This window comes from Malurus melanocephalus, unplaced genomic scaffold, assembly GCF_030028575.1.
Source record: "Malurus melanocephalus ecotype Western Australia unplaced genomic scaffold, MMel_1.1 scaffold_498, whole genome shotgun sequence".
NCBI lineage: Eukaryota > Metazoa > Chordata > Aves > Passeriformes > Maluridae > Malurus > Malurus melanocephalus.
Genome location: NW_026623730.1, coordinates 294,411 through 316,232, shown reverse-complemented (window position 1 = coordinate 316,232; position 21,822 = coordinate 294,411). Strand labels below are relative to the sequence as shown.

At 47.1% G+C, this 21,822-nt stretch overlaps 1 protein-coding gene across 1 annotated transcript in view; it reads right to left on the bottom strand.

Moving 5' to 3' along the window:
• Positions 1–1,891: 1,891 nt before the first annotated feature.
• Positions 1,892–21,822, bottom strand: part of LHPP (phospholysine phosphohistidine inorganic pyrophosphate phosphatase) — a 58,193-nt gene continuing 38,262 nt past the window's right edge. The window contains exon 7 of the mRNA XM_057381204.1: positions 1,892–2,724. Within this exon, the coding sequence (XP_057237187.1) occupies positions 2,628–2,724 (97 nt within the window). The 3' untranslated portion in view covers positions 1,892–2,627. The remainder of the gene's footprint in view (positions 2,725–21,822) is intronic.

Sequence of the window (21,822 nt, the reverse complement as noted above, 5' to 3'; positions counted from 1 at the left end):
GTGCTGGGATGTCCCAAAAAATGGGTCAGGAAAGCCCTCATCCAGGACGTTCCCTGGGGTGTCTGTGGTACAAATAGSGTGTCCCAGCCATGGGTTGCACAGGAAAATGAACATTTTATGATATTCACATGCAGACAGACACACTGCACCCTCCCCATGGTGAGGAGACACCTCCCATGCCTCCCCCCCAGCCCATCATTCAGCTGGAACACAGCCAAAGATAAAAACACCAAAATGCAAATTAAAGCACCAGGCAGCACCTTGTTCTTTGTGTTTAAGGACRGACATAATATCCTTTCTCTTAAAATAAACCCTAAACTGAAGCAAGGCCAGAGCCCACGGCAGGCCAAGGGCATGTGGGGGTGTTAAATAAATTCTTGGGGAAACAGGGCAGCSTCTCCCTGCAGCCTTTGTAACCCAAAAAGGAAAACGGCTGCGCTTCCTCCAGCAAGCAAACAGTGTAAAAAGTTTCATGACAGATGGCAGGATGTTTATCTGCCTAAACTTAATCAGATTGAAGTGATAGGCTTAGCATAATAGAACAAAAAAAGGAAGAATTAGGGGATAAAAAAGAAATTCTCAGTGATCCATCACAGCCTGAACGTTTGACCAGGGTTTACAGCATCCTTCCATGTGTGGGGATGCTGACAGTGCCATACACTTTGGCTGAACCATTACCCAGAGGAGAAAAGATACAAAAAACAGACCAAAAAAATCGCACTAAGGTCACTTTCCCAGATGTAGTTTATTTTATTAGAATTGAATTCCCAGCCCCCTTTCCCCTGCTGTCCCCAAGGGGTGCTGTGCAGCTCCAGGGCCAGCTGGTAGCTCTGAAAAACAAGTGTTGGACACTCCAGGAACAGGGAGCATCACTTTGGTGTCCTTCAGTGAGCGGGGTCGTCTTCAGCTGTTGGGAATGCTGGACATGGAGATGGAATTATCCTTCTCATCTGCAGTGGCTGAATGCAGGCAGCAGCCAGCACACACTGCCTGAGCGTATGGATATAGAAATATATCTAACACAAACAAAATTCTGCGATTCCCATGCTTCCCTTGGGAGATCTGAAACAGGTTAAAGCCCAAAAAGTCTTGCCCAAAGCCCAAGAGGGTGCACAGATGCTGATATGTTGATTAAAAAGGGACTTTTGCCTCTAAAAGGTGACCCTTGCAAAYGCTACCATGTGTCAGTGAAGGTGAGCAGAGGACTTGATGGAGCAAGCCTTAATCTTTGATTTTTTGACCCATTTTGAGCCCTTTCTGTGCTCTTGCCAGGTGCAGCATGGCCAGGTGTGACCACACACGCTGCAGCAGCTGCACTACAAACCTGACAGGGAGAGAAACTAAAATCCCTGGGGAAGGGCTGCAGTGCCTGCAGGCAGGGAGCAGCTCCGTTTAGAAATCCTTATTCTGGGTAGGAAAAAAAAAGGCAAATCTCATGCCTGTCCCAGCCCTGGATGTGCTGAGTGCTCCTGGCAGCAGGAGGGRGCTGAGCTGATTCTCAGCAGGTCTCTGGGGCAGGGGATGTTCAGTGAGGGCAGAATMCCAGAAGGGTTTGGGYTRRAAGGGACCTTAAATCCCAYCCAGTGCCACCCCAGCCATGGCAGGGACACCTCCCACTGTCCCAGGCTGCTCCCAGCCCCAATGTCCAGCCTGGCCTTGGGCACTCAAAGGGATCCAGGGGCAGCYACAGCTTCTCTGGGCACCCTGTGCCAGGGCTGCCCACCCTACAGGGAACAATTCCTGCCCAATATCCAATCCAAGCCTACCCTTCTGAAGCCATTCCCCCTTGTTCTGTCACTCCATGCYCTTGCTGGATCTGACTCAGCCCCAACAGCTCCCCGGCCCRGGGRAGCCCCTGACTCCAGGGTTAAAATMCAGGATTTTAATGGGAAGAGGTAGGAAACCCGCATCCCCTCCCACACAGCCATGCTTGCTCACAAAATCCCCTGCACAGGGAAGGCAAAGCCCATCAGCCCCATGCCCTTCAGCTCTTTCCAGGCAGGGAAAAGCATTTCAGAGCCTGTAAACAACATCCCTGCAGTGCTGATCCCACTGAACACACCGACAAACAGGCCAGATCCAAAGGATTTATTCCCGACAGGATGGTGCAGTTATTCCCTCAGGTGTTATTGGATTCTTGTTCCCCTGGGGCTGTTCCAGGTGGGCTAATCCTGGCAGAGCCACGGCCACTGCTTTGCCAAGACTGCCCCCTCCCCAGGGGTTTGTGCCACYGAGGCACACACAGGACCCTGGGGCTTGGTGGCCTCCAAGGACACCCCATCCCATCTCAGGCACCCCAAAAGGCACAGCACGTGTGGRTTAAATGGGTAAATCCATTCTGAGGGGGTGCCTGGGCCCATCTGAGCATCTCCCTGGTGTGAGCAAAGATAAAAAGGGGGAAGATCCCCCCAGCATTGCCTGGAGGAGGCTGAGCCCCTCCCAGAACATTCGAGACTTGCAGAGKACAGCAGCTTTGGTGCTGCCCTGGATGAGGTCAGTAGTTCATTTTAGTACCACCATGTGAAATATTTCAGAAGGTGGGTGTCCCCCCACGCTGGGCAGGGCTGGGTGAGGTGAGATGGAGGTGGGACAGGATCCAGGGGCTCCATGGAGRCTGCACAGGAGGCTCAGCCCCGTTGCTGCTGCAGGATGATGTCCACAGCCTCGGCCAGGTTGTTCACGTAGGCGTCCGGCTTCACCTTGGGGTGGTTTTCATCCGAGGGCCTGGCAGGAGACAGAGGGCACAGCTGGGCAAGGGCAGCACCCCAAACAGGTCCCTGTCCCCATCCTGCAGCCCACAGAGCCCAGGCAGCATTGATGGAGCACTCCTGAGGCTCACACTCCTCCCTCTCCTGTTTTTCCAATTTTTCCCCACTCCCAGGTCTTTGCCCAGGTAGATCTGATGTGCTTTGTGCAAAGGAGCTGGGCAAAGCTTTGCAAAGCCTCAACTGGAAGAGAGAATCTGCAATTAGTTATTTAACTAATCCAAGTCAACACATTTTACAGGGATTTCTTCACCCAGGCAGGAGCAGCACCAGACAGGGATTGCTGTAAGGATTGCTGTAGGACCCTACAAAATTATAAACGATTATTCTCACATGGTTTTTGTCTAGAAATAGGTACGGAAAAGAACAATTCCCTTCCCTAGAGACATGGAAGTTCTTCAGATGCTCTCAGTGAAAAGGAATTTTAAAGGTTTAAAAGGTTTAATTCTGCAGGACCACCCTCTCTGGCAAACCTACCAGKGGTGCTTTGAAACAGCACCAGGAGAAGGCTCCATCTCACCCACCACCCCAAAGCTCATTAATCTGAAGCCATTTTTTGCCAATGATCTAATTAGCAGCAGTGGCCTAACAAAGTGCAAATGCACAGTCCTGTTTTGCTGATCCAGCAGCACTGCTGCTGGGGAGGGGGGCACAATGGGAGGCAGAAAATTCCCAAACCTCACAGCCCTGTTATGGCTCTTGGGCTGAGAAACCCAACAGCTGCTGAGGAGCAAACATATGTATTTTATACGCTTAATGACCTTCCTTTGGGAAGGAGATGGGAGCCCAAATGTCCACCTCCCACCTCCCCTGCTCCCTGGGAAGGGCAAACCTTTATTTAGCAGAGCCTTTCCGTGGGGAAAATGCACTTCCCATCGGGTGCAGGGGAGGCAGAGATGATATTATTTTTACTATTATTAATATTATTAATACCAATATTTTATTCTAGTATTATTATTAATTATTATTATTATTATTATTATTGTTGTTATTATTATTATTATTATTATTGTTATTATTGTTATTATTGTTATTATTATTATTGTTATTATTATTATATTACTAATGATGTGTAGAATTTGGTGAGCACTCATCTGCACCAAATCATTTCTCCAGCCCCAGCACCAAAGTTCCCCAGGGCTCTTCCCTTCCTGCTCTTTTCTCAGCCTCCAAGCACGTGAGCTCCTCACAAAGGCACAGCCACACTGCTCCAGGCTCTGCAAAACTTGCTGCAAAGTTACGGTGTGAATTAGGAAAAATTAAATATTTTTGTGTTTTCAGCTGATATTTGTCTTTCCTTGTGTCACTGCAAAGCCACATCCAGCACCAGGGTGCATAAAACAGATTCTGCATCTTATTTAAAAGGGGGATGGGTCTTTCTTTAAATATCCAAATTATGTCAGGATATCTATTACATCAATAGGTATCTATTAAATATCTATTCCTACAGGGCTAGGGAGCAATGAGAATAAAAATTATGATTTTTTTTTAGGTTTTTCTCAATTGAAAAATGTTTGCTGATGGAGAAAAACCTTCAAACATAGAACAGTAAAAAATCCAGTGTATATCCATCCCTTCAGTGGTGATTATTGCTCACTCTTGTTTTAACCAAGTGGCTTGGATGGATACAAAAATTACTTTGGGTGTAGAGTAAAATATCAATTTCTTGTCACCAGTCCTTAATTTGATGGAGAACTAAATAAAGCAATAGACAAAACTTCTCTCTGCATCTTACAGCCTCAAAAATGTTCCTTTCCTGGATTACACATTAGGAGAAAATTTTAAGAACTGCTTGAAACAAACTCTTCTACAAGAATTTTTCAATCACACAGCGCTCTTTGATCTATTAAAAGGATTTTGTGATTAATATCTGTGCTGACTACACAAAAATCCATCTGTAATTCAGCTGCTAAATGCCATTCATCAAGGAAAAGCCCTGCATGCACATGATGTGTCCTGTGAAAGGGGGACGTGTGTGTATATATATATATATAAATATATGAAATAAGATATTTTTACCCATTTGCCCAAATGCCATGGGATCCCAACACACTCCTGGCTCCACTGAAATTAATATGAAAACAAAATAAATAAAATTGTCTGAACTCTGTAGGAAAGCAGAGAGCTGGGATAAAAACATTTCCCTGCTCTCTCACCTTTTCCTGGGGCTGTGCGTGGAGCTTTTGTCCCTGTCAGYGCCACCCCAATTCCTGTTTCATGTGGCCCCTGTCTTTGTCTCACAGGCATTTTGTGGCTCACAAAAACAGCAAGGGATGGGTTTGTTCCCCTCTCTGGCTCAGAGCTGCTCTTGAAGCATCCAACGAGAGGGGACTGTGAGCAATAATCCCCAAACTCTAATGCTGAGAAGCAAAGCTCCAAATGCAGCAAAACAACTCAGGAGCCCAAGTCTGGGTGCCAGAAAAAAAATAAAAATCTAAACCTATCTTTAATTTGCTAGGTCAGTTGAAGAAGTTAGCACTGAGCTAACTTTAGGACTGACTCCTTCCGATTTCTTTTCTCACGTGGGTCTCTGGTTGCAGAGAAGAACATAAATCAAAATGACAGAAAATTACATACTGCAGCTGAAGATTGAGCTGTCAGCACTCTTGGCCAGTGCACACAAACTCRCTTGTGAAAAATCAACTGCAGCCTTGGGAAACACTCCCTTCTGAAAAACAGGATTCCTTGGAATTGTGGAAGTGAACACCATTTCCCAGCCCAAACTGGCCACAGAACTGTGAAATGTGGCAATTCCTGCATTGTCCTTGGTGGCCACCTTGCTGGTGTACAAAGGGGTCAGGGAAAGGAGTGGCTTGGCACAGGGTCCCTGTGGGGAAATGGGATGACATCTGGAGAATGTGAAAAGCCACCCAACTCGACCAGCACATTCACATTTTTAAAATATTATGATCAAATATTTTTAACATGATGTAACTCAGGCAGTGGTCTGGAGGCTCATGACCATCAAATCCTCCTCAGGAGAGGACTGAGCACCCTCTGAGGATGGAGATGCTCTAACCAAACAGCTCAAATACACAGTTTTTGTATTTGTGCTCAGAGGAGGGTGCTGACAGCACTGGTGGGAATAAAAGATGTGCACGAGGAGCACTTGGTATAACCCTGCTGCACTTTGCTCTGCCTGGTTTTCCACCAGGTTTTCTTTTTGAACAGCCAAGATCTGGTGCAGGACATCACCCTGGGAAGCAAGGAATAGGCTGGAAATRGGGATTGTAACCACAGATACGAAGAGGTGTAGGGAGAGCAAGTGGGACTTTGTCAAAATGAAGAAGTTAAAGGAGCAGAGGTGACCAGGACAGACCACGAGCTGGAGCCAAATTTGTGGATATCACATATAAAGCCTGGGAGAGAATCAGAGTTATTTCCCATGTATTTCCCAAGTATTTCCCATACTGCTCTCCCCAGGCATGACATTAACTCGTGGGGATTGCAAATGAACCCCTGAACAATCCCAAATCCTGGCATTTCTGCGGGATGCAGCGCACTCTCCGGCACTGAGGAAGGGGATGACAGCAGCTCTYCTCTSCCCATCCCTATTTATTTGCTTTCTCAGGAAACAAAACACATGTGAGCATGCCAAATTAAGAGCTCTGGAGATTAAAAATCCTGAAAATCACATACACAGATCCATACAGGAAGAAACAGGCATGAAGGAATAAACAGGTGATAGGGAGACATGATGGAAAATGCTGCTGTCGGGACAGAGGGTCCTCCTGGCTGAATGCTCTCATGTCATTACCCCAAAACATGAGATTTTATTGGTACTGACTTCTTTCCCCTACCTCCAAAATCCCTCATGGAAAAAGGCACTGGAAAGTCAAGCTGGTTTTTGAACAAATATTTGAACAAGCAGAGCRCCGGTGTTCCGGCGTCTGGGCAGCAATTTTCCTGTCAAAACTGCAGAGCTCTCTCATCGTGCACAGCCAGAGCAGTTCAGCAGGGGCCAGGCATTAAAAGTGTGCATTCCAGCGTTCTGGTGGAGGACAGGGAGCAGCACACATGCCTCATCTGGTTTTGGACTGGTTCCCAGCCTGCCTGTCCCAGAACAGCTGCACACGTGTCCTGGGAACAGCTGGTACAGRGAGGGCTGGAAAAGGATGGGGGACACCCAAACAGCCCCTGATCCCTCATGGGGTCTGATCCCTTCTTCTCTGCCCATAACCCAGGTGTTTCATGGGCTCTGAGCTGCTGTGGACCCACCCAACCCTGAATCCAAAGTGAAGCTGTCGTGGCTCAAAAGCTTGGCTCGGTGCTGGATGATGGATTTTGGATTTGATTCCTGAGGAGACACAGGTGGAAGGGAGTTCCTGCCATCYTCAGCCTCATGGAAACCATTTCAACCCATCTAACACAGGGATGGAGTGTATTGGTAATGTTTGTTCAACAAATTCTGAACAGCCAGAGGAAAGGGAGAAACATTTGGGAGCACAAAACGCTTCTGCCGCTGCAGAGGTGCACATTCACCTCCAGACACCCAGAGTTTCCCATCAGGCTGGCACAGACTCATTTCACCCAGAGCTGTCTGTCCCAAAACTGGGTGCTGTCCCCAGGCTGGTCACCTGGACCTGTTCAGGAGCCTCCAATTCAGGACAGACAGGTCCCTCCATGGGGAAAGGGAGAAGAACACACAGAATCAGAGAATCACTGAGGCTGAAAAGGCCTCTGAGACCATTGACCCCAACAGTTCCCAAGGCCACCACTGCCCCATGTCCCCAGAGCCACCCCTACAGTTCCTCTAAATCCCTCCAGGGATGGGGACTCCACCACTGCCCTGGGCAGCTCTTTCCATGCAGAAATTCCTCCTGATGTCCCCCAGGTCCCTCCCCTGGCCCATCCTGAGGCCGTTCCCTCTCCTCCTGTCCCTGTTCCCTGGAGCAGAGCCCGACCCCCCCTGGCTGTCCCCTCCTGTCAGGGAGTTGTGCAGAGCCACAAGGTCCCCCTTGAGCCTTTTTTCCTCCAGGCTGAGCCCCTTTCCCAGCTCCCTCAGCCGCTTCTGGGGCTTTTCCCCCTCTTCTTATTCAACCCATGTTCATCCCAGCTTCTTAGACAACAAGTCTGGATAGGAAACAACCTCTGGAAGAGATGATTCTWTTCCCTGCTGACTCTATTCAAACCAGATGACAAGCTCACACCCCAGAGCCAGTTCTTGGACAGCCAGGGTTAGGTGTGAAGACTCTGTCTAACTTTTAATAAAGTTTAGATAAAGTTAAGTGAGATAAACCCGACCCCTTGTGTGACTGTGAGCTGTGGTGGGAAGGAGCCACAAATGCCAGGGGTGCCAGGGCAGTGACCCCAGGCTGGGCTGGGGTGCACTGGGGGACCAGGAGCTCTCCCTGTCCATGTGGATGCACCAAGGGCTGCAGTGCAAGCACAGCACAGCTGCTTCCAATAAAAACAAAACCTCCCTCTCCCCCTCAAAAGTCAAACGCACATTCGCTTGTTTTCTGAGAAAATCCGAGAATTGCCCCTGCTCTGCCAAACTATCCAGGCTAACAGGGTGTTTGCAAGCACCCTGAGACTCAGCTCTGCCTGCCTGGATTAATTATTGATGACCTGCTYTGCTTTGCCAGGTGACCTTACTCAATTCAGTAGAAAATCATTTTAAATGCCCCCGAGAAAGAATTTGGACATAAATATTTTCTTTGTGCGCACACACAAACAGATGTGCATCTCAAACGGAGCTGATGCATTAGCTATTAATCAGACTTAATATTACACAGGAGTGGGAAAGATTAATTTCAAGGGTTGAATGCAAAGCTCAGAGGTGCTCAGACRTCTTATTCTGTTAGATACCTTTAAAGACCTTAACCTAAGAGAATATTTCATTGCTCTCCTTTAAAACATCACTCACAAAATCCCTGTGAAAGGTGTAAAATGAACRCTGGCTTCTGCGTTTGCAAAGCATCTCATGGAGATTTAAGTCACAGAACTCTGGCAGATGAAGATTCTAGGAAGAAAGGAGCTTTGCAGATTATTAAAGAAAGAAATCTTAATTTAAGGGTTTCAAAATGCTGTTTGGAGAAGTTTGACTTAAAAAAGTATTAGGCCAGATTGGCACTGATAATGCAACCCTTGAGAACAGACACTCAACGTTAGAGCTTTACAAGACTGTTTCTCACCAAAGAAGAATTTGAGCTACCCTGAGGAGAATARTATTTGTCTCCAGATGCTGCTCACTAAATCAGCTTTAATTTCAAATGAGAATGAAACTATGAGCTATCTGTGCCACTCCCAGGAAAGCTGAGCAGACAGACAAGCAGCCAGCTCTCCTTCCAAAGGGCARGAACAGCCAACTCACGCACGTGTTGGGAAGCAGCACCACCCTGCTCCAGAACCTTGCTCATGTGGGAAGCCAAAGCAGCACCTACACTGGAAAAATAAGGCACAATTTTTTATTTTTGTCTGCAAAGTTGTTCAGCCTGGACGAGGTGATGGTTTGGGGTCTGTCTGACTTCTCTTCCCAGACCCGACTGCAGACAGGAACATTGCCTTCCACGAGTTCTCTCAAACCCCAGTCACATCAAATAGATAATCCCAAATTTGAAACAGCTGAGTGATGAGCACTCAGTTTTGGGCAGTGAAGCATTTGGGATGCTTGGTTTCAGTTCAGGAGTGGCACAGGTCAGGTCTGTGCCCTCACACATCCTCCAGCATCGTTTTCTCTGTCGGTCCCTGGCTGCCACTTCCATAAATACAATGGTCAATAAATGCCATGGCCACCTCCAAACAGCTTTTTAAAATCAGTTTTTGTGGGACTGACTGGGCATTTCCCATGGCAGTTTATTGCTGGTTGTTATCACACGTGCAAACCACAAAATCATCCAGGTGGATGAGTCTGTACCACCCCTGGCACACCCAGAACAGCACCAGGCACCCCTGTGCTTTCMGACCCTGCCACATTCACCTTCCTGGGGCTGAGATGGTTTGTGAGTCAGTTCTTCCAAAGTTCCAATAMCCAGATCAAGCTGTGCAAGGTGCCCAAGAGGGCTGGGAATGAAAGGGGTGCCCAGGGGCATCTCCACCTYCAGTGCAGTTGGCAAGGCTTCCCCATTTCTTAGCATCAGACTGAACCTGGTACATTTCTGAACCATGAAATCAATGAGAAAGTCTCACAGCTTTAGAGCAGAGGAGGAAAAACCCCAAACAAACAAGAGCGGTGGCATGGCAACTGCTTCACCTTCTTGGTATCTGCAGTATTTGCTTTTATCTGAGCTTTGTGGTTGAGAGCAGTTTCCTCCCTTTGCATCAGCTTCAGGTGAAGACTGATCCTTTGTACAATGAACAGCCCATAATACTGGTTTTAGCTGAGGACCAGCTGCTTCTGTAACCCAACCTGGCTGAAATGAAGTTTATTTACATGTCGTGCTCGATACCTTTGAGAAAATCTGCTACTTGAAATACTTCAAAGGTSTACTTTGTGCTGGAGCTGGGACAGCCAAGACTGGTCTGCACATATTGCTAAATTGTGAAGGTATTTCAGGGTGGAGATATTTGTCTGTGGAGTTAAAAACAACCCAAYAATAACCCAATCCCCCTCGAACTGCATTCAAGGCAGCACAGAGCAATCTGTGAAGGGCTGATCAATCCTCTCTGCTGCTTTTTCTCAGTCTACAATGAAGCAGTGGCTTGGAGGGGCTGCTATTTAACTATAATAAATATAAATATAATAATWGAGGATTTTTTRAAACAAACCACCCAAGCCCTTGCGTGGAAAGGGCTTTWCTAGATCATGAAGAGAAAGACTTGGTCAAGTAAAACATTAAAGGAAATGTTCTAACTTACAACACCATACATTAATGCTCAGCAATGTGAAGAGTTTAATTGCCTGCTGCTTTCCCACCATAAATTACTACCTGCAGCTAATGGAAAGCCTTCCTCCAGACCTGTTTATGCACCTCAGTCCCATTTCACACTCTCACACGGATGGAAAAAACAGCAARGCAGAGTTGTCTGAAGTCCATACAAATGGGCATGTCCTGAGAAAGCAATGAGCATTTAATACCAAAGGTGTTTGGTAGAAGTTGCCTGACCAGCTCATCACATATGCAATACTCTGCAGGTTTTATGATTGCTTCTAATTGAATTTAATAATTAGCCAGTCAATGTTAAACTGTGGGAGCTGCTTCCTCTTTTMTTTCCTTTTCAAGAAAGGGCACTTCCTTCTTTCAGGGGGAGAAAAAAAAATCATAGAACCATGGAATGTTTTGTGTTGGAAGRGACCTTAAAGACCATCCAGTTCCATCCCAGAGAAGGGGGMAGGTGGCTTGAAGGAGGAAATTACCCACCAGAGGGATGCAGAAATGCAAGGTGACATTCAGACCTGGGAAGATGCTAGTTAGATACAAACTCAAAGCAACAAGCCAGAGTCCCAAACACTTCCCCAAAGGATTAATTAAGGAATCTTCCTCCCAGACCCCATTCAGAAAAATCTGGCTGGAAACTAACAGCAACTGTTTACCCCATCAGGGCTCTGCAGGAAGAAGGGACAGCCTCCTACAGCTTCCCACAACTTCAGGCAAGATAAACTTTTGTTTTGTTGTAAAGCAAGAGCCTCTCCAGTGTTATTGAGGGACACAGAAAGAGAATGGGAGCTGCTGAATCCAACCCCTGATTAGCAATTAAACACTTGGAGAGGGGCAAGGCTTGGAGCACAACATCCTCCGCACTGATTCACAGAAAACCTTCTCACATAAATCAGCTGTCTCTGGGATTTCAGTGCTTGGGCATGTCCGTGACAAAGGAGCCTCGTGGGGCTCTGKGCTGCCATGGGATCCAGCCTTTCCACAATGAAAATCTGCAGGAAGGGCTCTGGACAGACCTGTGCCCCCCTCAGCAGGTGGGGACGAGCCCCAGGGTGCCCCACGCAGCCCCAGTGGTGCAGGGAACCTCCGGGGTGATCCCTTTGGGTTGAACCCCCACAAATGCCAAGAACACCATGGGAGACAGCACAGTCTGTGCTTGGCTGCTGGGGACCTCCCTGGCTTCCTGCTCAGCAACTTGGGCTACTGCAAGGTGTCCCTGCCCATGGAACTGGACCTTCTTTAAGGTCCCTTCCAACCCAAACCATTCCATGCTCCTCGTGCACTGGGTCCAGCCTCACCCACCTCCACAGCAGGGCTGTGATTCACTCTGGCACACGCAGGACAGATCAGAKCAGGTGTTTTCTCTACCAAAGGTGTCACACAGACCCCAAGGTTGCTCCTGGTGTGATATGCCCAAAGAGGTTTGCAGAACGCCTCTGAATGTGCCAGGGGTTTTGCTTCCCCCAAAACACCTCCTTCCCCCATGGAAAGCTACAGCTGAAAAGCCCTGCTCCTCATAGGGATCCCTGGTTTTTATCAGATGSTAACAACGAGTACATCATGAAATCATTTAATAGTTCTCATTAAATGCCTTGCTGGAGAGCAGCCCTGATTTATGGACGCGACGCCGTGGGTATAAATAAAGCCGCACTTCGCTTCTAACRCAGCTGGTCAAGAAAATTAATGTTTTGTTTTCCATAACCTTTGTACTCTCCTTTCCTCTGCTACTATGGCAAAGCTCAAGGCGTGTAACTCGATCGCCCTGGGGAWGAGGAGACACATCCAAGGGGAGAGGCAGCATCCCAAGGGCAGCCCTGTGCTCTCACACGTGGATGCCCCTCCCGGTTCCAAGCTCCTCTCGTGCTGGAAGTGCTGCTGGAACAGCCTGTCTCGGCGAGTTCGGGTCCAAAAATTACTGATATATTTAGCCCCGCTGCATAACTTTCCATCCTTAGAAGCCCAGGGTTCCTTTTTCTTTTGTGGCCAGGGAACAGGACAAAAGCCACTCACACCAGATGCACATCCGTCTCCAGGGGAGAGGAAATGTGAGGCTGCTGTGACACAGGACAGTGGCCAGAGACATTTTTTAATGTATTAAACTGTATTAACCACGGCACCTAATCCCAAGCAAACACTTCATCAGTTGCACAGTGGTTTTTTTTTTAAAAAAAGACCTTCCAGTCCCAGCACAAGGTGTTCACTGAGCACAGGAAAAAACTGGACTTCCAGGCCAGGCAGATGTTGAGGAGGCTTAAGAGAGAGTAAATTTAAATAAGGAYGGGGAGAAGGGCTTTGCAATCATATGGTTTGCATCTGGAATTTACAGGCACGATAATTTTATAACCCTCTCCTCGCAGTTTTGAAGAGATGCAATATCCTTTGCTGCTGCAGGGATGGGGCTGCAGGAAACACCCTCCTGCATCTGACACCTTGATGTGGCCCTGAGCCTGCACCCTGTGCTGAAAAACAGGCAGTGGGAAGCTGGCAGAGCCAGGGGGATGCATAGGGGCACTGGTATTTCATGGGCATTAAAACATGAAGCCTTAAAATTGATTGGTTTACCTCTGCTCACAGCCAGGCCCGCTGTATCTGGTTGGTTTTATAGTATATATGAGCTTTTCTTTGTAAAAGTCACTTTCTAGTGACTTTATGTATTTCTTTTCTGGTTGAAACCAAGAAACCTCTTACTCAACCAACTGTTTTTCACGTGTACATAATYCACGAGGCTGTAAAACGACTGCAAGGAGAGATTCTCTCAAAGCACAGAGACAGCCAACAACAAAACAATGAAAAAATCACCTCTAACCATAGTAGGAAATGTGGGAAAGATTAACTTCTTTTTTAAGAGTAATATTTTTACATTTCCACAGACAACARCCCCAGCACAGCCACAGCAGTGTGCATATTCCAGGCTCTAACTGTGCATGGATTCACAATCTGCCCAAACCCAAACCTTAGCTATCATCAGGCTTAGTTTAGCCACATATTTGGCCTCTAAACACGAAGAAATTAAGAGTTTTTCCTTGGGAGGCAACGCAGGTTTTGGCAGCCACCGTTGAGCTGCAAACATTTGAAAGCAATTGCTAAYGCACAAAGAAGCTGGAATTGAGGAGAATTTTCCCCAGGTTGGAGATCAGTGCTGCTTTCCACTCCAGCAGCTCTTGAAGTCAGTCAGACTCAGTCCAACWTGCCCTACACAGATGTCAGCACCATCCCCAAAACACAGATACTCACAGGCACATGCATGCATTTGGATGGAGATTTCTCTGTAGATGAAGAAAATTTATATCCAATTACCTTCCTTTAAAATGATCCATAAAGCAGGAAGGCAACTTGTTTCGATAGGAAAAATTTATTGGGCTGCTTTCTGGGGTGTATTTATTCGTGGCTGATGGGYTCAGATGAATCTGGCCTAAAGATTCTGGCTCTTCTCTCCCACTAGTTCCTGTCTTGACAATTAATAAGGATTTAATTTTTTTCTTGGAATTTAGTTGTGTAAAAAATACATCACTTTTGCAGAGGTCATTAACTCCAGGGTTTCTGCTGAGCCACGGGGACTCCATGGTTGATCTTAAGCTGCTGCAGGTTCTAATCCAATTTTTCTTGGTTTGTTTCATTTTATTGCTCTTTGGGAAGGAACAGAGGAYATGGAGAATCTGCTTTTGCTTCTGACATCAGTGTGTGACCTCAGGTACATCMCTTGGCCTTTCCTCAACTGGTTTCCACAACTGAAAAAATGAGAGTAACAACACCTTGTTCCTTTGTGTGAGCACCTCAAAACTTCATTAGGGGAAAAACAGAACAGTGAGGTGTTTCCAGTGCCTCCATTGGGCAAGGAGAAGATCCAGAGAGATGAATGAATCTGTGGCCAAGCCCTAAAGGGGATGGACCAGTCACAAACTGTTTGTGAAGATGCCCTGGCCAGCTGGGAGCCATCAATGGGTTTTGGCATTGACTTCAAGAACATCTGAGTTTGACCTTCTACATTGCAGGACCTCATCTGCAAACCAGAAAGATTTCTGTCTTCCCATTCCCTCTCCCCAGCACAGATTTTGTGTTCTTCAGGGACAGACTGTGCCTTACCTAAGCTGTTAAACTCAGTTTTAGTAGGAAGCTGGACTGAAAAGCAAGGAAACAAACCTGCAAGGAACACAAGCAGCAATAAGTGAGAGAGACAGAGCAGGGAAAAGTTGTTTGTGCTGCCTCAGTGATAAATTCATGTATAAAATATGGAATAAATCCTGGTTTCTCCAAGCAGCCTCCTTTGACCTGAGTGGGAATTGTTTCTTGTTTCCCCACAGTTGAGAGCAGGATTTGTTTTTCTGTGTGTAATGACAAAAAAAGAGACAGGAAGAGCCCTCTTAGATGATCAGCACAGAAATGAYCTTGGCCTTTCTAACCAGGACAGGGATTGTGACAGTGCCTGTCTTCACAGCACACCATGGACGTTCCTGCAGGGCTGCTGTGGGGCACAGGRGAGGAAYAGCTGGGGAAATGCCTTCCTTGGGATTTCTGGGAGRTGAGGAACCCTCACAGKGGRGGAACAGCTGGGGAARTGCCTTYCTTGGGATATCTGGGAGGTGAGGAACCCTCACCCCATCAGCAGTGAGGGAGCACCAGGATGGAGAGGCAGAGCTGCTGCTTTTTGGGGTTAATGCTGCCCAAGGTGTCAGGGAGGTCAATCCCTTCTGTGTCTCCCACTCACCCCAYGGACAAACATTTATTATCTGACATTCACAACATCAACACTGATCCTTTCCAGGAGCACTGAGCAGTGGATGAGCACAAAATCTACTGCAGTGGATTAATTCTAGGCCAGGCCCAGCACTGGTACCTCCAACAGCAGGAGCTGTGCTCTTCTAAGTGCAGTTTAGAAGTTTTATCCCCTGCAGTACTGATCTCCTCRGGAAAAGCACATTTYTGGGTGCCTGCTCTGCAATYCCAGGGGATTTTGGGGCAAAGCCAGGCTGGCTGTACCCCAGAGAATTAACCCCACACACAGCCCTTCTGTGGGGCCAGGGGGATGCTCTGGGTCAGGGCACGAAGCTGCCAATGTGGGAAGGGTTAAGGGAACCACAGTTTGTTTACCCCRAGCATTAGGGAGGGATAGTTTGCTGTGAACACACTGATCAGTATCTCCCAGCTGCCAGTTTAATCAGGATTAAGTGAGCAGCTATTAATTTTGCTCTTTTCCAGCAACATTTAGCCACCATGTGAAAACATTTCTTCCGTCACAAACAAATTAACCCTGATATCATCTATCCAGACATCTTAAACAAAAAAAGAAAACCCCAAATCAAAACACTAACAAGAAGGGCCAAGACCAATAATCTGGCTTTAATTAGAAGTTTTTCAGCTCGCAGCTCAATGAAGCAGCAGCAGTGGGGTTTGCTCAGAGCCAAGGTGTGCTTGCCTGGCACAGGGTGTTGGGACAAGGCTGGAGGGACACCTGCAAAGCCACTTTTGAAGAGTTTAGAGCCCTAAAGCATTGTGGARGAGCAGGGAGCAGCACCAAAGCCCCCAGTGCTGCCTCCCAGGTGATTGTCAGAGCACAGACACCTCCCTGGGACGTGGCCAGACAAAGGTGACCCCAAGGCAGGACAGCCTGGACTCCTCAGCTCCATTTCACTGCTCAGAATTCAAACCCTGCAGGCCCAGAGTGCCCACCCCTCCCAGAAAACTCCAGGGAATGTTTTCACAGCCTGACTGGCACAGGCACTGAGGATTTTCATCCCTGCAAACTGCTTCTCCTGTGAAACCCATCCACCTTGGGCCATACAAACACCCCACAGCTCCTCAGGATTGAACTCCCCAGGCTRAAGTTCACAGATGCTTCCAGACCCACGGACAAACAGCCACTCTGAAGAGCCAGCTTCTGCCTGTTTTGTCTTTTTTTTTCCCTAAAAAATCTCTCATTCTCACCCATGGGATGACTCATGGAGGAAGAGAACACATCTTGGGAAGAAGGGAAGCAGGACACACAGAAGCCCAGCTTCGAGCTTTGTAAAAGCCCTTTCTCTCAGCTATTCTGCACATGGCAAAGGCACCAGAAGTTCTCTGAAAAAAAAAGGATGACAGACGGGGCTGGACTTTCTTTCCAAGCTTCCTCTGAAATCACACTTGGCACAGCAGCCCCGGCCTGTTGAAAGAGCATGGGAACGTGCGTGGCAAGAGCTGCTCTCAGGTTGGAGCTCTCGGGGCTTTTCTGAGCCATCTGGGCTCTGATTTAGCTTGCAAGTCTGTCAGTCCCAAATGAAAAGTCAGCTCCTAACCCAAGGGTTCAGCTCGGGGTCGATGGCAGAGGAGTGTCTGATGAACTCAATCCTCACAGTTAACAGCAGTGGGGAAAGGCCTTTGCCACTGCAGAGGAAAACTCACCTGATCCTTTCCCATTTTCTGACTCCACTGCCTCATCCAGCTGGGRAAATTCTGCTATTTCAATACCCTCTGCTGGAAAAGGAGGGAGAGACCCCCTCTCAGTGAGGAGCTGATGAGTTTGGCAGTGCTGGGTTACACAACCCACCCTGGGCAAAGCAGGGCTTCAGCTGCTGCTGCTGCTGCTTTCCCTCCAACCCTCAACCTCAAAATCTCACCTAGATTAATTTCCCACTGCTATTTCCAGGTAAAAACCACCACGCCCAGTGAAAACCACCACGTCCACCACCTTGCCCAAGTGATGAGCAGCCTTAGACCGAACAATTCCAGCGCAAACACCATCCTTTACATAACTCCAAAGCTTTGTGAGATACAGGATATCTGCCTCTCTCCCTTCCCCAGGTGGATCCAGAGAGATCCTCAAAGGGCCAAATTTCAGCCAGGACTCAGCAGTTGGTGTGAATTCTGCCCTCTTGGTCACTCTGTGCTGCGGGGTGGGGAAGCACATCACCAGTGGTGACAAATCTTTGCAGAGCAAACATCAAAACTCTCCCATTGCAGAGTGGAAGAAATCCCTGGAAGGAGTGGAAGGAAATCCCTGCTTAATCCTGCACAAACCATCTCTGAAGGGCAGCCCTGATCAATGGATGTGGCTCTGGGCACCACCCTCTCTGTGTCAGGAACGATGCTGGTGTGAGTTTAACTGCCCAGTTCAGGCCATTTGAGCCATATTTCATCCACAAGAGCAGAGATTGGAGGGAGGATGGCACATGGCAAGCTCAGGTAGCATTGAAGGTCAAGCCAGCTCCACCATGGAGGGCTGGAAGTTCTCAGAACCAGATGGGATSGTGGATAAAATCACACTCTGCAAGGACTGGGTGTGATCCGTTACCCAGCGCTGCCTCTGGGAATGTTAAAATAAAGCTTCGTGCTGCTTATTTAAAGATCTTAGASAGTTTTACAAACATCAGGGAACTGAATCTCCCCGTGCTCCCAGGGTGCAGCACAAACCAGCTGGGATAACCCACCCAGGCAGGTCTGGAAGTGCCAAYGACTCTTTCATTTGTTTTACTGAAAGGGAAACTGAGGCCCCGGGGGAGTCGAGACAGCGGTTCCCAATTTGAATGCCTGATGTTAGGCAACTCATCTGCATGAAGAAATAATTTATAATTTACTACTTCTCTTTTTTTTTAAAATCAGATTAAAGTATTACAAGGCTGATCTTCTTCCAGACACTTTGGTTGGCTGCATTGTGTTTCARCATTTGGATTTTTCCCACAAAACCAGCAGTGCTGTATTGCAGAAATTTGATTGTAGGCCTGCACGTGCTTACACAGRGAGCCTTGAAAATGGTAAAATAAATATATCCCACAAAACCAGAAATTCCCTTTGAATATTACAGCTGTTATATAAAACATACACTTATTACTCCATAATTAAGAAAGCCTCTGCAATGTTAATGTATGGCCCTTGATCACGTGGGAGCAAGGCAGAACAAAATCACTGGAAGTTGAATTATTGTAGTAGCCTTTTACCATGGTGTAATCTTATTAAAGAAAATTCATGCTGGTGCAGCCCCTAACCTTCACCACTCACAGAAGAGCAGTGTGGTGTATTCTGAGTGCACAGAGATAATAAATTTACAGTGAATTATGAGGCCTGAGGATGGCAAAAGGAGCATAATTCCATTCCACCCCAATATAGGACACGTGAGGACAGAGCTCTGCTCACACCTCCCTTCTTGCTCAYACTGTCAAGTGAGAGAGGTTTGTTCTAAGAGGCTGGGATTATCCCGCTCACTTAACTTTATATAARCTTTTCAAAAACAACATTTCATTTCACCCTTTGACTAAAAGAAACATTGGCTGGCGTTCCCGTTCCTCAGATGATCACACTTGACACTCTTGGGAACGAGGAGCTCATTTAGACTGTGAGATGCCTCCTGTTCCTTCGGGTCTGCACACTTGTGTCCAGGTTCAGTTTATCTCAGCTAAAGTGGATTTCCTTTGTTTTGCTTTTCTTTTCCTTTYTTATAATATCCAGTTTGTGGAGCTGTGAAAACAGCCATGGCTGCAGCTCTGTCAAACACTTGAAGATGTTCCTCTGTTTTCAGTGGAGCTCTACTGCATTTACTCTGCTTTAAAAAAGCCCAAATCTTGCCCCTTCCTGAATCTGCTCAGTGTCCACCATAACTCCCTGAACCACCCATAACACCAAACAAATGTGCCTGCTCCAGCTTGGTTCTCAGCACAAACTGCAATTACTGAGTAAGGGAWTCACTCAAAATAATTCTCTCCCATTTTCTGCCCCAAAGCTGGAACCAGAAAGGGATGGAAGCAGCTGAAGGCACATCCCTGCTCCTGCTGTGCCCTTTGAGGGTGTGTGCTCAGAAAGCAGGAGGCTTTAGCCATGTTTTATCACTCTGTGAATGGCCAGTGTTGCTGTTCTCCTACAAAAACCGTGGTAAGGCTCTTTATCTGAAACCAGAATTGCAGAAAATCAGTCAGGGAAGCAGCATCTGCGTTATCTTTTTTTTTTTTTTTAAACCCTGCTGTACATCTCCTCATTCCAACATGTAAATCCTGCTGCTATTGAGGTTGATGGCAGGGAAACCTCGGGAGCAGAATCTGTGGTTTTTGGAGGAGCACATCTCGCTCAGCAATTGGATATGGAGAAAGCTCAGAATTGTGAGCTGTCCCCTGTCCTCCACAGCCCACAGGGGACTGAGGATTCAGAGCTGGAGGGCAAAGGAGGGGTGGCATGAAAGTACCAGTCCAGATATACATTCCCTCTGCTTCTGAGAGCACAAGGAAATCTGATCTGGATGCATCCTTTGCTGTATCCTGAATTCCAGCTGGATGGAAAATCTAATTAAGTGCTGCAGGCTTTAGACAACACATWAATATTTTCAACAGTTTGATCCCAAACATCCATTAAAACTCCTTCTGATATGTGCTAATATGTGTTACACGTTTTTGTTTTAATTAGAACAAGATTGTAATCCATACTTGAGTTAAGTTCATTACACTGGGAATCTCAATGCAATCAAAAGACCAATTGGTCATTAGCTAAGTCCATTGTAATTAGCATTTACAGAAAACTTTTAATGGTGTGCCTGTCCTTCACAGCAGCTGATGAGGGAAGTGGGGCCTCTCTCTGTCATGATGAAGCATCTCAAGCTCTGTATTTTGTGTCCTTAAGTCAAGACTAGCTAAACTCAGATTTGTTTACTGGCAGCTGGCCCCAAAATCCCAAACCCCATAGAGGCCCCCATTGCCCCCCAAAGTGGGAAGTGGAGCTGCAGGGCCAGGTCAGCTCCCCCACATCTGCTCACATCTGTCCTGAGCTCTGTCAGTCAGGGAACAGCAGCCAAAATGTTTTTGAGAGCCCAATAAAAGACACCTCTGCTGCCTTTTCATGGCACAAACCTGAGCCCCTCTGGCCTTACAAACATATATATCTATGGGAACAATGTGGAAACTAGGTAATTCAAATTGGAGCTGCTCAAATTAGAATTTCCACATGGTTTTTGTGGAGCAAAAGGCTCCTTTTAGCTTTTCCCATCACTTTGGGACAAGGTTTCCCCCAGTGGGATGGAGAGGATGCTGCTCTCCCCATCCCCATCAGCCCCCAGATCTCTGAAATCCAAAAAGCAGGATTTTGTTCCAAGACTACAAAAGGTGAATTGCACAGGCCAGGAAGGATGATTTATTTATTTATTTATTTATTTATTTATTTATTCATTTATTTATTTATTTATTTATTTAACTATTTATTTATTTATTTATTTATTCATTCATTCATTTCTTCATCCCCCAGTGCAGGCAAAGCCAAACTCTCCTGGGATTTCATGCCATGCCCTTGGCTGGCTCTGGTCCCTGGGTGAAGCCCCCAGCTACTGCTGAGTGAGATATTTTATTGTGTAAAACCTTCCTGAGCTACAAACAAGGAATATATTGAGACAGAGGCTTTACCATGGCACAGCAGCATTCTGAGAGCATCCATCTGCTCCTTCTCAGCACAATTACTAATAGTGTATTTTTTTTGTAGACTTTAGGTGCCTGAAAAATCTTGAAGCTATAAAGTGTCACTGGAGAGGTCCCTCCTGCCTCCCATTTCACTTTTCTCAGCTTTCCAGCTCTTGTAGCAGGATAACACCTGAATGGCCCCAGGCATGGATCCCTCCCTGCAAAGCTCTGAGCTGCTTTTCTYTCATTTTCATTCCTCTGTTCCCCCTTCTCCCCACAATGCCTGCTCCTCAGTCTCTGCTCACTCATTCCCAGGCAAGGATAACCAGTGACAAAGTGAATATTTCATTATTTTCCCTGGGAAGGAAACTTTTCCCTGGCACTGCAGCAGTGGTGCCATCCCACCTGGTCCAGCTTCACTCTGTGGAAGGGATTTARCTGCTGCTGTTGGAAAATCTGCCAGCATTCTGGGCTGAGTTTGTGCCTTAAAAGCCATGTGCTATGTCTGCAACGATTCCCTCCCTCACCACTCTGCAGCAGGGATGTTTTCAGAGCAGCATCCATGGATTCCCATCCTGGGGGATGCTTTTGCTCCCCCTTAAGGTGGGGCCCAGGGGCACATCTGGCCAAATTCAGCTGGTCCTGGCCCTGGTGGGCACCAGACTGACAGACCCTTGCAGCCTCAGGGGTCCCCAAAGTGCCAGCATCACTTTCAGCACCTCAATGTGAGCATCCTCTGGCCTGGCTGAGCTTTCTGTTTGCCACCTCAAAGCCCTCAGGAGGGCTTAATCCTGTTTTCAGATCTATAATCCATTAAACAAATGCATTATGCAGCTTTGCTTTCCTCCTGGAGCTCCAGCAAAGCTCTGTCACATCTCTGTTTGACAAGATTTG